This window comes from Coturnix japonica, unplaced genomic scaffold (assembly GCF_054131305.1).
Source record: "Coturnix japonica strain WE unplaced genomic scaffold, WE-NBRP24 Scf040, whole genome shotgun sequence".
Classification (NCBI taxonomy): Eukaryota; Metazoa; Chordata; class Aves; order Galliformes; family Phasianidae; genus Coturnix; species Coturnix japonica.
In genome coordinates, this window is record NW_028188943.1 from 4,664,487 (window position 1) to 4,680,522 (window position 16,036).

General features: G+C 48.7%; 1 protein-coding gene across 1 annotated transcript; it reads right to left on the reverse strand.

Annotated features, from left to right (window-relative positions):
- Positions 1-8,897: 8,897 nt before the first annotated feature.
- Positions 8,898-11,457, reverse strand: LOC146753073 (uncharacterized). Its single transcript, XM_085531082.1, has 5 exons — positions 10,455-11,457; positions 9,961-10,032; positions 9,768-9,869; positions 8,959-9,059; positions 8,898-8,915 (listed from the first exon to the last, which is right to left on the reverse strand). Exons 1-5 carry the CDS (start codon positions 10,480-10,482, stop codon positions 8,898-8,900), a joined length of 321 nt encoding a protein of 106 aa, XP_085387208.1. The 5' UTR covers positions 10,483-11,457.
- Positions 11,458-16,036: the final 4,579 nt, after the last annotated feature.

The following is a 16,036-nucleotide window of genomic DNA, read 5'->3' on the forward strand; positions in this document are numbered from 1 at the left end:
CCTGGAGCATCTCCCCTATGAGGAGAGACTAAGTGAACTGGGTCTGTTTAGCCATGAAAAAAGAAGGCTGAGAGGGGACAGGATCCAGGTTTATAAATACCTGAGGTGTGGGAGCCATAGTGGTGAGTCTGGTCTCTTTTCAGTAGTGCGTGGGGACAGGACTAGGGGTAACGGGCTGAAACTTCAGCATAGGAAGTTCCGCATTAATGTGCGCAATAACTTCTTAACGGTGAGAGTGACAGAGCACTGGAACAGGCTGCCCAGGGTGGTTGTGGAATCTCCTTCTCTGGAGATATTCAAGACCTGCCTGGATGCCGAGCTGTGCAACATGGTGTAGGGAACCTGCTTTGGCAGGGGGGTTGGACTCAATGGTCTCTGGACGTCCCTTCCAACCCCTACAATTCTGTGATTCTGTGAATATCATGGAGTTGTTTGGATGGGGAAAGACTACCCCTTTGAATGACCTTTTGTCAGGGCATGTCCTGGGATTCATAGGATCCTCAAAATGCAGCATTGCTTCTGTCACTGAAAAATGGGGCCCTGTGTGGGACGGAGGGAGGGTCCATGAGTCCCTGGCCCACCTGACTGAGTATTTCCATGGTCTTAGCAAAGACATACGTACAACTTGAGAATGACAGTTAGCTGCGTTCATGGTGGCATGGCCACTGCTGATGGCCTTGAACTGTCTGAACATAACTGAAGAGGCTCAGGCTGATGCAAATCAGCTATTGAATGACAGTGTTGAAAAACTGGAAAGACAGGTGGCAGTTTTGATGGGGAAAAAACCTAATTCAATCATTCTCCTATGGAAGATCAGGAACATCTCTCTGGAAGACCATGGGGACCCTGTACAAGGGAATCTGTATAAAATGGACTCTGTAAATGAAGGCACTAAAAGGTCAGATTTTGAGGTTCCATTTGGACTAGATCTATTTGAGATCTGACTGATTGTAACCCTAAAATGAAAAAAAAAATGCAGGATAGGCTGGTGGGAGTGCCCTGACCAGTGTCCAACCCCCCAAACCCTGCTGCCCATAATGCAGCAGCTGAACTGATGGATATAGTACAGTGGTTTAGACAGAAACCAAGAGAGCATGCCAGCATAGCTGCTCTGGTTATGGGACATGGAGGCAGAAAGCGCTGTGGTGAATGGACTGGAAATTTCAAAACTGACATCCATTACTACTCACCCTGCCCTCAGGCAAAGACTGTATGTTCTGTCCAACATAATGAGGATAGCCATTTGATCAGTGAATGATTTATGGCTGTGTGTCATATAACATGGCCAAATAAGAATACCAAATAAGACATACCATTAAATACGAGCCTGTGGTCCTCTATGGAGGACTAACAAAATTATATTAGAGAATTAGGCATGAAAGAGGCAATCTATGAAGATGATTTTGAGAGCCCAGTCAATAAATGTTTCATCAGGAATGAGGGATCTCATCCTACAGCCATCACCTTTACATCAGTATGGGTCTATGTTATCCATACTGAACCCCCCAGTGGCACTCAGGTGCTGTAATACAACAGGCTGCCCAATTGATGGGGAGACAAGAGTGCCTACGGCCAGATGCAGGCTCTGAATAGTGGTGAAAAGGTCAGAGAACCATCTGCTGCCATGACTTAGGCGTCCAGCCCCTAAGGTCATCCAGTCTGGACCCATTAGGGTCTTGAGACAACAAATGTTTAAAGACCAGATTAGAGCAGGAGTTCAGTTTAAAAAGATCGATGGACAGCATAATCAGGAAAAAATATCTGTTAAACAGGCCCAAGCACTGAGTATTTTCAGTCCAACCTTTTCAGCCAAACTAGATGTGAATGTAACTCCAGAAGGGTCTGGATGGGGGCTCTGGCAGAGCCAGAGTTCTTTGTGAACCCCTATGAGGTTTTCGTCACAGGTTTGGCATGGAGCAGAATAAAGATACATCACAGTTGAAAAGCATTTATTGGCTACCTATTCTACACTACAGGTGGTAGAACCAGTAACTCAGATTTCAGAGGTTATCGTTAAACAACAAGGCCAGTCCAGGGGTGGGTAAAAGATCTAACACACATCTCTATGATGGGGGTGGCCCAATCACAAGCAGTGGTGCGCTCAGTTGTTCTGCTTGCCTGCTCCTCAAGGAGTTAGGAGAAATCTATGCCTGCTGCGTGTTCGAGTGCATGCGCAATGCCATGTGGAGGGCTTATCACAATAAAGATTGGCGGATTTGCTGCGTAGACCGGTCAGAACTCAGATCTGCGTTGTGCTTCCTGCGGCACCAAACGTCCAACAGTGGCAGTTCCGTGTATTGGCCAGCAGGTGGCAGCAGAGACCACGGAAAGAACGTCTGCGGGACAGACCCTGGGGATCCGTTCCCGTTTTATTATAGGGGAAGAACACAAAGATGGAAGAGGAGGGAAGGGGGAAAAAAAAAAAGAAAAAAGATAAAACCAAACCACAGCAAACAAATAAAAACTTCTCCAAACGTAGCAAACGTGAATGTCTGTCAATAAATAAATGAGTAATTGAATTGATGTCCCTTTCCCACCCCCCCCCCCCCCCCCCAACTTCTGAGATGAAAAAAAACCACCTGGTATCAATTGGACACATGCACACAGTGAAGCCAGGGATGGTCTGAAACGCAAAGCAGCTGAGCAGCTTTTAGAAGGAAACAGAGTAGTAACAACTTCTGTACCTACATTCACCACTCTGAGATCCTGTCTGGGTCACCCAAGGCTTGTAAATAACCACTGGGTCGGTTCTGATGTCGAGTGATTTGTTGTCAGTTCTCTCATGGTTCTCCGGTCAGTTCTCCGGTGCCAGGATCTGCCACAGGGCATTCTGACCACGGGCATCATGTTTCTACGCTGCCGCCTGCATTTAACAGGCAATGGGACTGCCCAGCATGTGCAAGGCAGCACCTCTTTCACACCACCAGAATGTTTAAGGCTGTTGGGATTGTTGTTAGCGTCCCATTAACACTGAGGCTAGAGATACCCTTAGGGTTGACATTACTATTAGCATTACTTTGATGGTGCCCTATCTGGGTCATTTCCAGGGGATGTCTGGAGTAAGGCACAGTGTCAGGAGAAAAAGAACAGACTCTGTTACTTTATAAAAGTGATAATAGAGAGAGTTCATTGGAAAAAATACAACTCTTAAATAATACAAAGCATGCTTCTGATTGGATGCAGGCATCATCTGGGCTCTGATTAATATTACTCTTAAGGTAAAGATTATTGTTACCTTGATTGTTTTTTAGATTATGATCAGGGTTAAGGTTCCTCTTGCTACAAACTTCTAGCATCATTTTTGTTGTTACATTTGGAGTTAGAGACGATTTTAGAATCAGGGTAAGGGTTAGGATTAGAGTTACATTGCGGGTTAATGCTGTTATCTTTACAGCTCCTGTGAGGGTTGGGGTCTGGGTCAGGTGTTTAAAAAATGAAATGAAAAAAGAATAAAAAAAATATATTGAAAGCTTCAGATTTCATTAATCTTTGTGGGAATCATATAATGTGCAACTCAGATCTACCTCTTCATGCAGTGACTGCCTGTAAATTTGCTAGAGCCTAATATATTATGGCCTTGTGCTTTCCGCTAACTCACCTTCATTTCATTTTCATTACATTTGCTTGGTAGTCAGATTTTGGTGTGTGGATATTTTAAAACAATCTAACCGACACTGGGTAAAAATTAAAAATAATTTTAAAAAATCACGTCAGCATCAATTGTATCAATTTTTATAGATAAGAAGAGCAGTTTTCCTTAGTTTTCTGTGCCTCTTTACTTTCTTACCCTCTCCCCTTGTGTGAGAAACTCTCAAAGTCAAAGATTTCTAGTTAGGCGAAGATGGCAGCGATAGCAGCAGTGCTTATTCATTACTGCAATACTGCGCGCACATCCCCTATTGGCAAGGGAGAAACTGCACACCAGTCAGTGAAATCAATTCTGTTCTATGCCCTAAACCCAATGCAGGTGATGCTCTCATGGCTCTCATTGGTTGAGCATCTCAGGCTCACAGACTCCTCCAGACTGTTGCTAGGATTCATTTCCATATAAGGTCAATTACCAACCTCTTGTTTTTAGGTCTGCCTTGTACTTTTCTGCGGACAGAGAAGGGCAATGTTTCCAAAAGTCAGTACATTCATTCTGTCCTGTGCTGGGCTCTACCCACCCTGTATTTATCTTGTGCTTGTCTCAATTCTACCCATGTCAGAATGCCCCCAGTCTGAACTTAACTCTGTTCAGCAACTTTCTTGGTGGAAAAACTACTTATACAGCTGTTTTACAAGAGGGTTATACATTCATTTAGGGCCTACACTATGTACTGAAAATACTGGAAACCTCCACTGCAAAACCACAATCTACCTCTCCCATCTGTGCAGCCTTGCAGACCCAGAGCATGCCAGGTTATTTCTGCTTTCATAGCATTTGCATGCTGTAGGGTGAGCAAAAGGTTCTGCTGCTTGATTCTTCTGCAAGAGCTGCCTACCGGCAAATGGTTGCAGGGATGGAGGATGTGACAGAAAGCATTTGTCTCCACAAGAGCAGAGTTACATTCAGTGCAGAGTGTGAGAGTCAGGTTGGTGTGGAAAAGCACTGACACGCTGGGGATGATGCAGTGCTCACATGTCTAACACTCACAGACATTACTGTCAGAAGGATGGTGCTGTGTTGTGCTTCTACCTTTGGCAGCCCCTGGAGAAATGCTGTGGCACACAGAACACCTTTGTATTGCACTGACTGCTGCCATGCAGCATGGATTTAACACACCAAATCCAGAGGAGCATCACTGCATCTAACTTCCCTGAGAAAAACTACTGTAGCTGAAGAGATGAGGAGGCAGCTGCTCATCTGCAGAACAAGCAGCACTGCCAGACATTGGGCCAGGTGAGCACCTCCTGCTGCAGCGTGATGATGACAGGGCTGGAGATGATCTGCAAAGCCAGCTTAAAAGTGGGAGACATGAGTCAACATGGCAGGAGGACAGAGGTGTTAGGGAGCAGCCAAGGCATCAAAGAGTATCAAAAGGCTTTGAAAAGTATCACAAAGCAACAGCCAGGAAGACTGGGATTATCATGAGCAGCAACCTGGATGCTAGAGATTATTTGCTCCCATACAAAATGGTAGAGATCTTGCTGCAGACATCCCAAAGCCAGGCAAAATGGGAACCCAGAGCTCTGCCTGCACGAACTCCACAGCCAGAGTGTTGCAAGCTTAGCTGCCTTGCTGTTTGTTGCATTCATCCCAATCCCTGTGAATGAAGACTCGGAATGCAGTCAAGGCGATGATTGAGCATGAGTGACTTTATTCAATAAAAGACAGGAGGGCTTGAGAGGTCAAGGGTGAAGATGGGACTCCTCTTGTCAAGATGAGAGTGGCTCAGAGCTTGTGCTGCTGCCTGGTGCCTGGGACTGGCAGCCTGACTCTAAGTCCCCATCTAAGATGCTCAGCTTCACCTCACTGATGCTGACCTGCTCCTGCATGGTGGTGCTGCTGCTGGGGCACTCGGGCTGTGCTTGGGATGGGCAGCACTGCAAAGGCGCTGGGTCACAATCCAGGCAGGTGACTGCTGTGTCTGGCAGGCTCAGGTCAGCATCTTCAGCAGAGCCAGGAGATATGAGAGCATGAACGTGGATGAGCCCCTTGTGTCCATCACTGTTACCATGTGGAAGGCTGTCATCCGAATTGCAGCAATTCGTGCTTAATAAGAACTCTCCATTGATGGAAACACACTGCACATCACTACTTGGTTTGGATCTCTGGGGTTGACAAGGGCTCGAATCACCTAGGAAGGCATAGAAACACAAGGGTTAGTGTCAAACGTTTGCAAGTTGAATCATGAAAGAGGCTGTTGATACTTGGTAATAGAGTGGCGGCAGGAAGAAGCAAATAGGCTTCAAGGAACAGAGCCACTGTCTTGAAAGTGATCCTCATGCAGGTCCAGCTCGTGTGTTGTTTCACTGTAATCCGCTTCTTTGGGTCTACCTAGTGGGCAGCAGCACTCGAGCTGTTACTGATATCATTGAAAAGAACTGGAGACAATTGTTCTATTCCTAAGAGCTTCAAGGTGCCTAGAAGCACAAATAGAAACCAGCAGTATTTCATCACTTCACCAAAAAGAAGGTCAAACACCTGAGCTGTGAAGAGCAGTTACAGAACCTATGCATAAGATCACACCAGACATACTTTGTTCTAACAACAGTTATGGCACATAGTCCATTTCCTACAATATTCCCAAAATGAAATGATGTGGAGCATTACAGGGAAAGAAACACTGCACACAGACACTATGACCCTGATTAGACTCAAGCAGCAGACTTAAAACAAGTCAGAGTTTTAGATTCCAGGATATTTCAGGACCTATCATGTGTGAAATTCAGTTACACAACAGTGCCTAGGTGCCTGCGTTTCAAGCAACTTTCAGATCACAGCCATGTAAAATAAAAACAAATTCAGTGCAGAAATAGCAATCCTGTACCTTAATACTCATGAGATTATCCATTTTTTACAGCACTCTGACTAAGTTCTAAAACTTGCTCATCCCAGTTCACTTCAACAAGTTCCACCAGTTCAAGCAATGCAGTTCTGAGATCCCTTAGCTGAGAAGGGTCATAAACACGGTGAGGTTAATCAAGCAGCCATAACACCTGCAAGGACAGTGAGAACATCAGGATGCCCTGTGATGGTTAGAAACTAGCCATGGTTCTGGGAACTCAGCAAGGGAGTAGCTTTCAGGATGATAACAACAAGCTGTTAAGATACTCGGGGATAGTATGTAATTGGGAACCAATGATGAGCTCCACTTTTGCAATATGTATGAGCTAATTATCCGTATTATAAAGGTACACGCAGCCAAGGAATAAAGGAGATTCGCTGATCATGTCAATGACAGGTGTGGTCGTCTGCTTTTCTCCCACCGTTCTGCAACATCGTTGTTGTTTAGTGTCACTGGGTTCGTTAAACTGCTGTTCATTCTCAGATTGTTGGGTTTTTTTCATTTTTTCCCTCCTAGACCCACTCGCAATCTTACTTCCCTTCCCCTCTCGGCCGCGCCGCACCGCGCTGTTAGAGAGGGGAGGTTCTTTGTTCCTTCTCTCCCTGGGTTTGTTCCCACTGTCACCGAGTGAGCTCTAGAGAGAACTCCGTGACACAAACTCATTGCAAAGTCTAAGCTAGAAGAAGCGTCACCTCAGTGTATCCCAGAAAAAGAACAGCGTTGAGATTTTAATTGGTTTTGTTTTTTTGTTTTATTGGGGGTGGGTTGTTTTTTGTTGTTTTTTTAGGGTTTTTGGGGGTTTTTTTTGTCTTTTTTTTTTGTTTTTTTTTGGGGGGGGGGGGGAAGGGGGGGGAGGGGTGCAAGGGGAAGGGAGAGGGAGGGGACAGTTGTTTGGTTGTTTTTAATATACAATAAAGCTCTGCAGTTCCGCTGTCAGTCGCCTCAGAGAGTTCCCGAAGGAGCTCAACCACATTCTGCTCAACATCGAGTTGTTCCATTGAGTGGAGCAATGGTAGTCTTGCAGATGGAGCAATGCAGGAATTCTGACAGGATCTCCAGGTGTATCCAGTTCATCATCTGAAAGCTCCGCAATCAAATTGGAAGGGACCAGTCCTCTTGTGCCATCTGTCAGCTCTCCCTGAAACCAGCCATTCTCACCCACATCTCCAAAGACATTACGTTTTGTCCAGCAGTCAGAGGAAGCTCGTTTTCTGGGTCCTCATTAGGACCCTCAACAGGAATGTAGCTGTGTCGAGCTAAGAATCTTCAAACTGCTGGTGATACCTGTCCTGGAGAATGCAGGATGAAGGACAAAAGCTCTGCTCTCACATTCAGGGCCGTCCTCTGACAGAAGGCAGCACTCAGGACTGTTCCCAAGGATCTCTTTCATGACTTTGAGTTCAAGCTCCGAGTCTTCCAGATGACCTTGAAGACTTCGGGCCTCTTCAATGGCAGAATGGAACGGACTGGAGCTATTACGGAGATTCTTGTTTGACTGGGTCAGAATCTGTCTCGTTGCCTTCCCCAGCTCCATCTGCTGCTTCTGCTGCTCTCTTTTCCCTCTTGTGCGCTCTGTGAGAATGAGTTTCAGAAAGCACTACTCAGTGACAGGAAATAAGGGGAAACTTGAAAGACTTTGCAACCTAAGTCCTGGCAGTGTACTGCCAGCGGCTGATTTGGCCGTCCAGGATCCTGGCACCACAAATGCTTCATTGCCAAATGCAGCAATAAGGTGTGCTGGGGAAAGGCCAACTCACAGGTAGTCTTTGAGCACCCATATCCCAAAACCAACAGCCAGCACCAGCGCAGGCAGCAGCATCGCTGAGACCATCACCGGAATGTGGCGCTTCCGCACAGATGTGTGAGCAGCATCCTCTGTGCTTTTGCCTGTGTTCATCCCTGGAAGAAATGAGACAATGTCCCACGTTACCTTCAGCTGCGCTACAGATAATCTCTCAGTGTGCTTCATGGACCCAAGAGGTCATTTTGTCAGTGGGTGCCTCCGTCTCTGGTGCCGAATCACCGGAGGACAAGAAGGATTGTTTCCACCTCTCGTTGGGTACAGAGAGGCTGCACAGGCACTACCCGTGTCCTCCTCTGGGCCGAGAGCTGGGGCTGTACTCTGGGGTCTGGGCTTGGTCCGTGGGGAGAGCTACAGAGCAGAATCCCTCACGCTTTTCCCGGCATGCGTGTCCTGAGCTCCCCCTGTGGGACGCCCCCCAGGCTGAAGGTCAGGCTTCAGCCAGCACAGGGCACAGCCAGAGCCAGCCCAGGGGAGAAACACTCCTGCTTCTTTTACATGTGCTCTATGCTCACACGCTCAGGTCTGGCTGCTGACCTGGTGCGCAAGAGCTGGCAGCAAGAGCCTGCAGGCACGCAGTGACTCTGGTTCGTGACACCGTATGATCATAGGACAGAAATTACCTGGCATGCCGGTTGGTGCTGCCTGCATTCCTCTGTTCGGGACGGGCAGTGTGGGATATCCGCCTTCCTGCAGCGCATCCGGGACCGGCAGTGTGTGATATCCACCTTCCTGGAGTGCATCCGGCTCACTTTGTTGGTCCGTTCCTTTAGAAAGAAAGCAGGGCAGTAGGATTGGGATGTCACGTGCCCTCATCAAAAACTGAGCTTCTCCAATCCCGAGCTCAGGTAAAGTCCAGGCCCCCCCCCAAGTACACTGTGAGCCCCTCTGTTACCCAAGGGTATTTGGGCCCTCCCAGCTATTGGACAATGCTGACTCCCTCACACCTCTTGAGGAATCAGCTCCTGTGCAAGGCCCTCACATACTGTGCTGTCACCAGCCCGTCACAGCCAGGTAGCTGCAGGCTGAAATCCAAGATCTAACACACAGTCCAAGCCTTCAAAATCAGCATCTCCACCTCATTTCCAGCATTAGCAAAGGCAGCCAACCCTGCTCGGGATGCTCCTCCTGCCTTGAACTTGCTCAGCTGCACGGAGGGCTTTGGATGAACAGAAGCACAGCGCTTGCCACTTTGCCACTTGCTGCCATCTGGGTGCCAACGACTGCACAAAGCAGCTCTGACAAGTAATGGTTGTGCTGGGGGAGCAGCTGCCTCTGGGTCTTGGCTGGATGCAGACCATCTGGCAGCAGACCAGCTCTGGTGCTTGACAGCACCTGCAAGGTGATACACGGAACACGGCTGCAGCACGGCTCTGACCCATCCCTTCCTGCTGTGCAGGCTACAGCCTGCCCACACCTGTATATCACACCTCAGCTTCCCAGGTCCCACAGTGAACAGACTGAAGTATACCCACCACGCTCTGCCTTCTCCATTTCCTTCAGCAGTCGCTTCAGGAGACGGGATGAGCCCTGAGAGTATTTTCCTCGATTGGATTCATCCTCTTCTCTTTCTGGACCTTAACAGAATGTATGAAGTTAAATATCATGTGCATGAAGATCTGAAGATCAGCGGCGAGTCAGCCAAGTCAGTGAAGACAGAGTACTCACTGCTGGGATTCCAGCTGGGCTCCAGCACAGGAGGAAACCGATGACCGGGCAAGGCCCACACTGGGGGCACTTCTGCAACCAAAGACCCATGAAAAGTTTTAGTCACACACTACAGCATCAACTGAGTAGCAGAGCATACAGGGGACAGGGCCTGCAGACACAAGTGTGATCAGACACGGGTGAGGAGAGCTTCCGGCACATGTGGGGGCCTCCTTTTCCCTGAGTGACCTGTAGGGTCTGGCGGTGGTTGGGGAATGCCACAGCCCAAATACAAAGGTCTGGGCTCCCTCAGCTGCAGAGGGGCAGCGGTAACCTTCCCACTGAAACGTGGCAGCTCTCTGAGAGAAAAAATACTCATGGCTCATCTGTGCAAACCCTTCCGGGCACAAACAGGCTTGGAAGACCTGGAGAGGATCTCCAGTAAAATTGCACCCAGGTAAACCATGAGAGCATGAACGTTTCAGCCTCCAAGGAAACAGACACTCACAACTTACCCCTGGGTTGTCCCCCAGGCACAGGCATGAAGTCCGGATCCAAAGGAGCATCCGGAAAGGGAGCACGAAGCTCATCATCTAGAATCAAGAACAGATGAGATAAGTTCCCACTATATGCACTATATGGTGTGATCTCCTTCTCCCTCAGTAACTTGATGTGGAGAATAACTCAGGTCATGATTTCCAAAGTTGCAGGGTGGACGGGATGACCCGTAGGCTGGCACCTGGCAGCGTATGCAGTGCTCTCTCCGGGCCACGTGCCACATCTCTCACAGATTACGTGGAAGAAGATGCAGCCCCCCAGGGCTTTCTTACTGGGAGGCCTCTGATGGACAGCAAGGTCACACTGAGGCACTGGAGGAAAGCACACCTGTCTCTTCCCCTGGGATGTGGACTGGGGCTCTGGCTTGGAAACTGGGGAGTGCCATGAGCCTGAAGCAGAAATGCTCATGCACGCCCAGCACGCCTCTTCTGAACTCTCCCTGGGCATCTCCCAGGACGAAGGCTGTGCTGCAGCCAGCAATTAGCAGAGCTACAGCCTGGCATGGCTGGAGCCAGCCCTGGGGAGCAGCGCAGCCACGGGCTCTTGCCCGGCTCCTGCAGTGCTGCCCATCACCCCCTACCCAGCAACACCCCCATGGAAGGCAGGCCCCAGGCAAGTGTACTACAGGGCCGTGGGGACACAGCCTGACTTCTTGCTCCCAGCGCTGCTCAGTTTGGGTCCCATCTCTACCCACTCACCTGCTCCCCGTGCTCGCCACGGAGCAGCACAGCTCTCCTGAAAACTCATGGCCACCAATAGGAGGAAGAGAACAAGGCGGGCAGGGTCCATGGCCCCCCCCACACTTGCACCACGCTTCCAACACCACCGCTGCAGCCACAGTGAGTGTCGCACTGAGCCAAGCCTGCAGCCAGGCCTTGTGAGCTCATGACGCAGCTCAGCACAGTCATAGGATGGGGCATTGTGACCTCACATCTCTGTGATTCCGGGTGGCGGCTCCCCGCAGGCTGTTGCTCTTGTGATGCACTGCACCAGGGCTGTGTGGGGCTGGTGCTTACATCAGAGAAATGCAGAATCATAGAATGGCTTGGCTTGCAAGGGACAGTGAAGAACTCAGAACCCCAGCCCCACTGCCTCGGGCAGAGATGCCACCCACAGAGTCTTGCTGCCCAGAGCTCCATCCAGCCTGGCCTTGAACACCTCCAGGGATGGAGCATCCACAACTTTGCTCGGCAAACTTTTGCAGAGCTTCAACAACCCCAAGAAGGCATTATTTATTTCCAGCCTGGTGCAACACCTCAGGCCACAGAGGTAGTGACGCAATATGCACAGGTTATCCACGCATGTGAAACGTGCTGCAATTAAGCAAGCCAAGCGGATAAATCCTCTCCAGTGTGGAGGATGATGGCTGAAATACAAGCTGGACTGCTGAACCAGGCACCAATGGGGCTTATGTGTTTGCGTCAAAAGACAAAATACCAAGCAGAGAGCATGGGAATCAAATGTTGTTTCTGATGCAGAATTAAGAAAAAAAAAATTGATTTCACAGTCTGACAACAACCCTCCTCCTCTGCCCCCTTTCCCCCAGCGCACCCCTCCCTTCCTTCCCTCTTTGTTTAACAAAGACTTTGAATAAAATCATCATATCAATACTACAATTGCTGGCCTGGGATTATTATCGCCTCTTTGGGGTTCCTGAACAGGAGAGGTGCACCCAACTGATTTCAGCGGTCCTGCCTGGGTGGTGAGGTGACTTCTTGGGATGGCTGATAGGAAACTGTTACATAACAGTTGATGGGCTCTATGAAAGCTAAGGCACAGGTGTTGACTCCTGCTGTCTCAGTAATTTCGTGCACAGACAGAGGCAAGGGAATTTAATTCTTGCTTTGGGGGGTCTCTTGAGTCTCAGGTGAGTCTTGGGACTCAGGTGAGTCTGGGAGCGCGCTGTTGCTGTATGGTACCCTGTGCACTTGATGAAGTGCCAGCAGCACACCCCTAATAATCCGAGAATCAGAGCGAGGTACTCCAGAGGGAATGGGCCCTAAATCCAAGAATCGTGTGAGCTGAGTAGTTCACAGCATCATTCTGGAGATAAGGGGAATAGGAGCTGCCAAGTACAAGGGAAAAGCATCCCCAGAATTGTGCCTGGAGATAAGCCCCTTGGGAAGAAGCTTCAGAATTGGAAAAATAATCCCAAAACTGTGGACAAGAAAAGGAAAAAGATGTTTAAATATTGTATACAAAAAGCCTAGAGAGCCACTAAAGGGAAAATCATTATTTTGACCAAAATAGGGGTCTGACAAAGATTGGGCTTGTCAGACTTTGAATTTATATGTAAACAGTAATACTCCTTTCTCTGAAAAAGAATTGGCTTATGACATTGAATGGGTGCAAGAAGTAACAGTTCCTCACAAGGAGTCAAAGTTCAAAAGAAAAAAAAAGCAGAAAGATCATAAATGGGATCCCTTAGATACATTCCCTCCCTTCCCCCCTCAACTCCCACAATTTCTAGATCAATGCAAGCAGCAGCAACTCCTCCAGAGAAGGGGGCTGGCTGAGCTGCTGATCCCATGCAGGGCACTAGAGGGAGGATGCACTCTCAATTACCGAGGGAACTGGAACAGTGTAAACAGGACCTGGACAGTTCTCCTTTCTCTAAAACTAACCTTACAAATACTTCACATTATCCTCTTAGGGAAGTCTCCTTAGGTCAAAGGAAAATAGGGCATGCTAAGCTGCCATTTTTACTAGCAGAGAAGCCAGGAGATTCAAGGAGGAAATTGATTCCTTAACTGGGGATCCCGTAAGAATAGCAGAGCAATTAAATCAATTACTAGGACCTAATTTCTAATCATGGACAGAAATGATGCTTATCATGTGTAGAGAGTGGTTTTTTACAGTTAGTTAGCTGAGAAGGGTCGTAAACACGGTGCAGTTAATCTAACAGTCATGCCACCTGCAAGGGCAGTGAGAATAACAAGATGCTCTGGGATGGTGAGAAACTAGCCATGTGTCATGGTTTAATAATTTTGTAATTTTGCTATCAGTATTCCACATCATAACATCATATAAAGCATGAATAATTTTACTGAATCTGCAACTTACAGAAGAAGACTACATCTCCCAGAGAACAACACGATGGGTCACGGGACCTGGACTCTATATTAACTCTGTCGCAGAACAGACTGACGTCTTTCGAGTTCTGGCGTTCAGGGCAGTGTGTGGGAGCCTTCAGCCGTTCGCCTAGATTTCACAGTAGGCCTCTCGGTTACGGGACTCATTCTCTCTCCTATTTTGCTTGATTCGTTAGCTCAATTTTCAATTATATTGTATTATATTGTGTTATCCTGTATTTCGATATAGTATTTAGTAAATAAGTGTGCCTCCTTAGATCATTGCCGCTGTTTTCTTTTCCTAATTAACTTTTTTTCCTTTCGGCCGAGGGCCCCTGCGGGGCCCACGGCCCCTGTCATGGACGCAGGTGGACTTTTCGTTCAAACCGTGACAAGGAGCAGCCTGGCAGCACTGGCGGGAGCCGCTGACGCAGCTCGTGGCCGTTGCCTGGCAACAGCGGGAGATTTAAATGGGCATGGGGAGGGCAGTGTCAAGTACTGAGCAACGTCTCCCAGTACTAAAAAGTCCTTTTTGTCAGGGAATAACTCGTTTAAAAAACACAGTGTTTAAAAAAATACAGAATCACGGAATTGTAGGGGTTGGAAAGGACCTCTAGAGATCATCGAGTCCCGCCGCCCATGCCAAAGCAGGCTCCCTGCACCACATCACACAGCTCGGCGTCCAGGCAGGTCTTGAATATTTCCACAGAAGGAGACTCCACCACCTCCCTGGGCAGCCTGTTCCAGCGCTCCGTCACCCTCACTGTAAAGAAGTTCTTCTGCACATTCGTGCGGAACTTCCTATGCTGTACTTTTATCCCATTACCCCTAGTCCTATCCCCACGCACTACTGAAAAGAGACCAGCCTCACCACTATGGCCCCCACACCTCAGGTATTTATAAACCTGGATCAAATCCCCTCTCAGCCTTCTTTTCTCAAGGCTAAACAGACCCAGTTCCCTCAGTCTCTCCTCATTGGGGAGATGCTCCAGGCCCTTCACCATCTTTGTGGCCCTCCGCTGGACTCTTTCCAAGAGATCCCTGTCTTTTTTGTACTGGGGAGCCCAGAACTGGACACAGTATTCCAGATGAGGCCTCACCAGGGCAGAGTAGAGGGGGAGGATCACCTCCTTTGACCTGCTGGACACGCTCTTTTTAATGCACCCCAGGATGCCATTGGCTTTTTTGGCTACAAGGGCACACTGCTGGCTCATGGTTTATCTGTCGTCCACCAGGACGCCCAGGTCCCTCTCTGCAGAGCTCCTCTCCAGCAGCTCTTCCCCCAGCCTGTACTGGTGCATGCAATTATTTCTCCCTAGGTGCAAGACTCTACACTTGCTTTTGTTAAACCTCATCCGGTTTCTTGCTTCCCAGCTCTCCAGCCTGTCCAGGTCTCGCTGAATGGCATCACAGCCTTCAGGTGTGTCAGCCAATCCTCCCAACTTCGTGTCATCAGCAAACTTGCTGAGGGTGGTCACTATGCCCTCATCAAGGTCGTTGATGAAGATGTTGAACAAGACCGGACCCAGTACAGACCCCTGGGGGACGCCGCTAGTTACAGGCCTTCAGCCAGACACCGCACCGCCAACGACAACCCTCTGCGCTCTGCCAGTCAGCTAATTCTCAACCCACTTCACTGTCCACTCATCTATCCCATACTTCCTCAGCTTTGTTATAAGGATGTCATGGGGGACAGTATCAAAAGCCTTACTGAAATCAAGGTAGACTACATCTACCGCCCCCCCCCCCCCCCCCCGTCCACCCAGCTAGTGACATCTTCATAAAAGGCCACCAGGTTGGTCGAGCATGACCTCCCCTTGGTGAACCCATGCTGAGTACTCCTGATAACCTCCTTATCACCCAGTTGTCTGGAGATGGCATCCAGCACAAGCTGTTCCATCACCTTCCCTGGGACAGAGGTGAGGCTGACCGGCCTATAATTACCCAGGTCTTCCTTCTTGCCCTTTTTGAAGACTGGACTGACACTGGCCATCCTCCAGTCTTCAGGCACCTCCCCAGTTCTCCAAGACCTCTGATACATTACAGAGAGCGGCTCAGCAACGACCTCCGCCAGCTCTCTCAGCACCCGCGGATGCACCCCATCAGGTCCCATGGATTTATGGACCTTAATATTTCCTAGGCACTCACAGACCACCTCTTCCCTGACTAAAGGGAAATCTCCCATTCCCCGGACTCTCTCATCAACCTCCAGGGTCTGGGATTGCTGAGGGAGAGTCCTTTCACTAAAGACAGAAGCAGATGATCCTGCGGGGTAAAAGCCCACAAAAGGCAAACCACAATTAGTATCGAGACCCTGTTGCTTTTGTTGTAGAAAATACTGCGGTTTAAATGTGATAATGATCCAGATTAGAGAAACAGTAGGGTTGTGTTACCTCCGCTTTAACATGTTAACTTTACGAAATTTGTTTTTGAACCATTGCTCCCCCTCCTCATGTGTGTAGGAACAT

Bases quoted from the DNA above. Each gene is read 5' to 3' on its own strand.
- LOC146753073 (XM_085531082.1), bottom strand. From the start codon at position 10,482: ATGCCTGTGCCTGGGGGACAACCCAGGG. The intron at 9,870-9,960 runs GTGAGTACTCTG...CATTCTGTTAAG, and splicing joins GCCCAGCTGGAATCCCAGCA to GTCCAGAAAGAGAAGAGGAT. The intron at 9,060-9,767 runs GTGGGTATACTT...TTCTTTCTAAAG, and splicing joins AATGGAGAAGGCAGAGCGTG to GAACGGACCAACAAAGTGAG.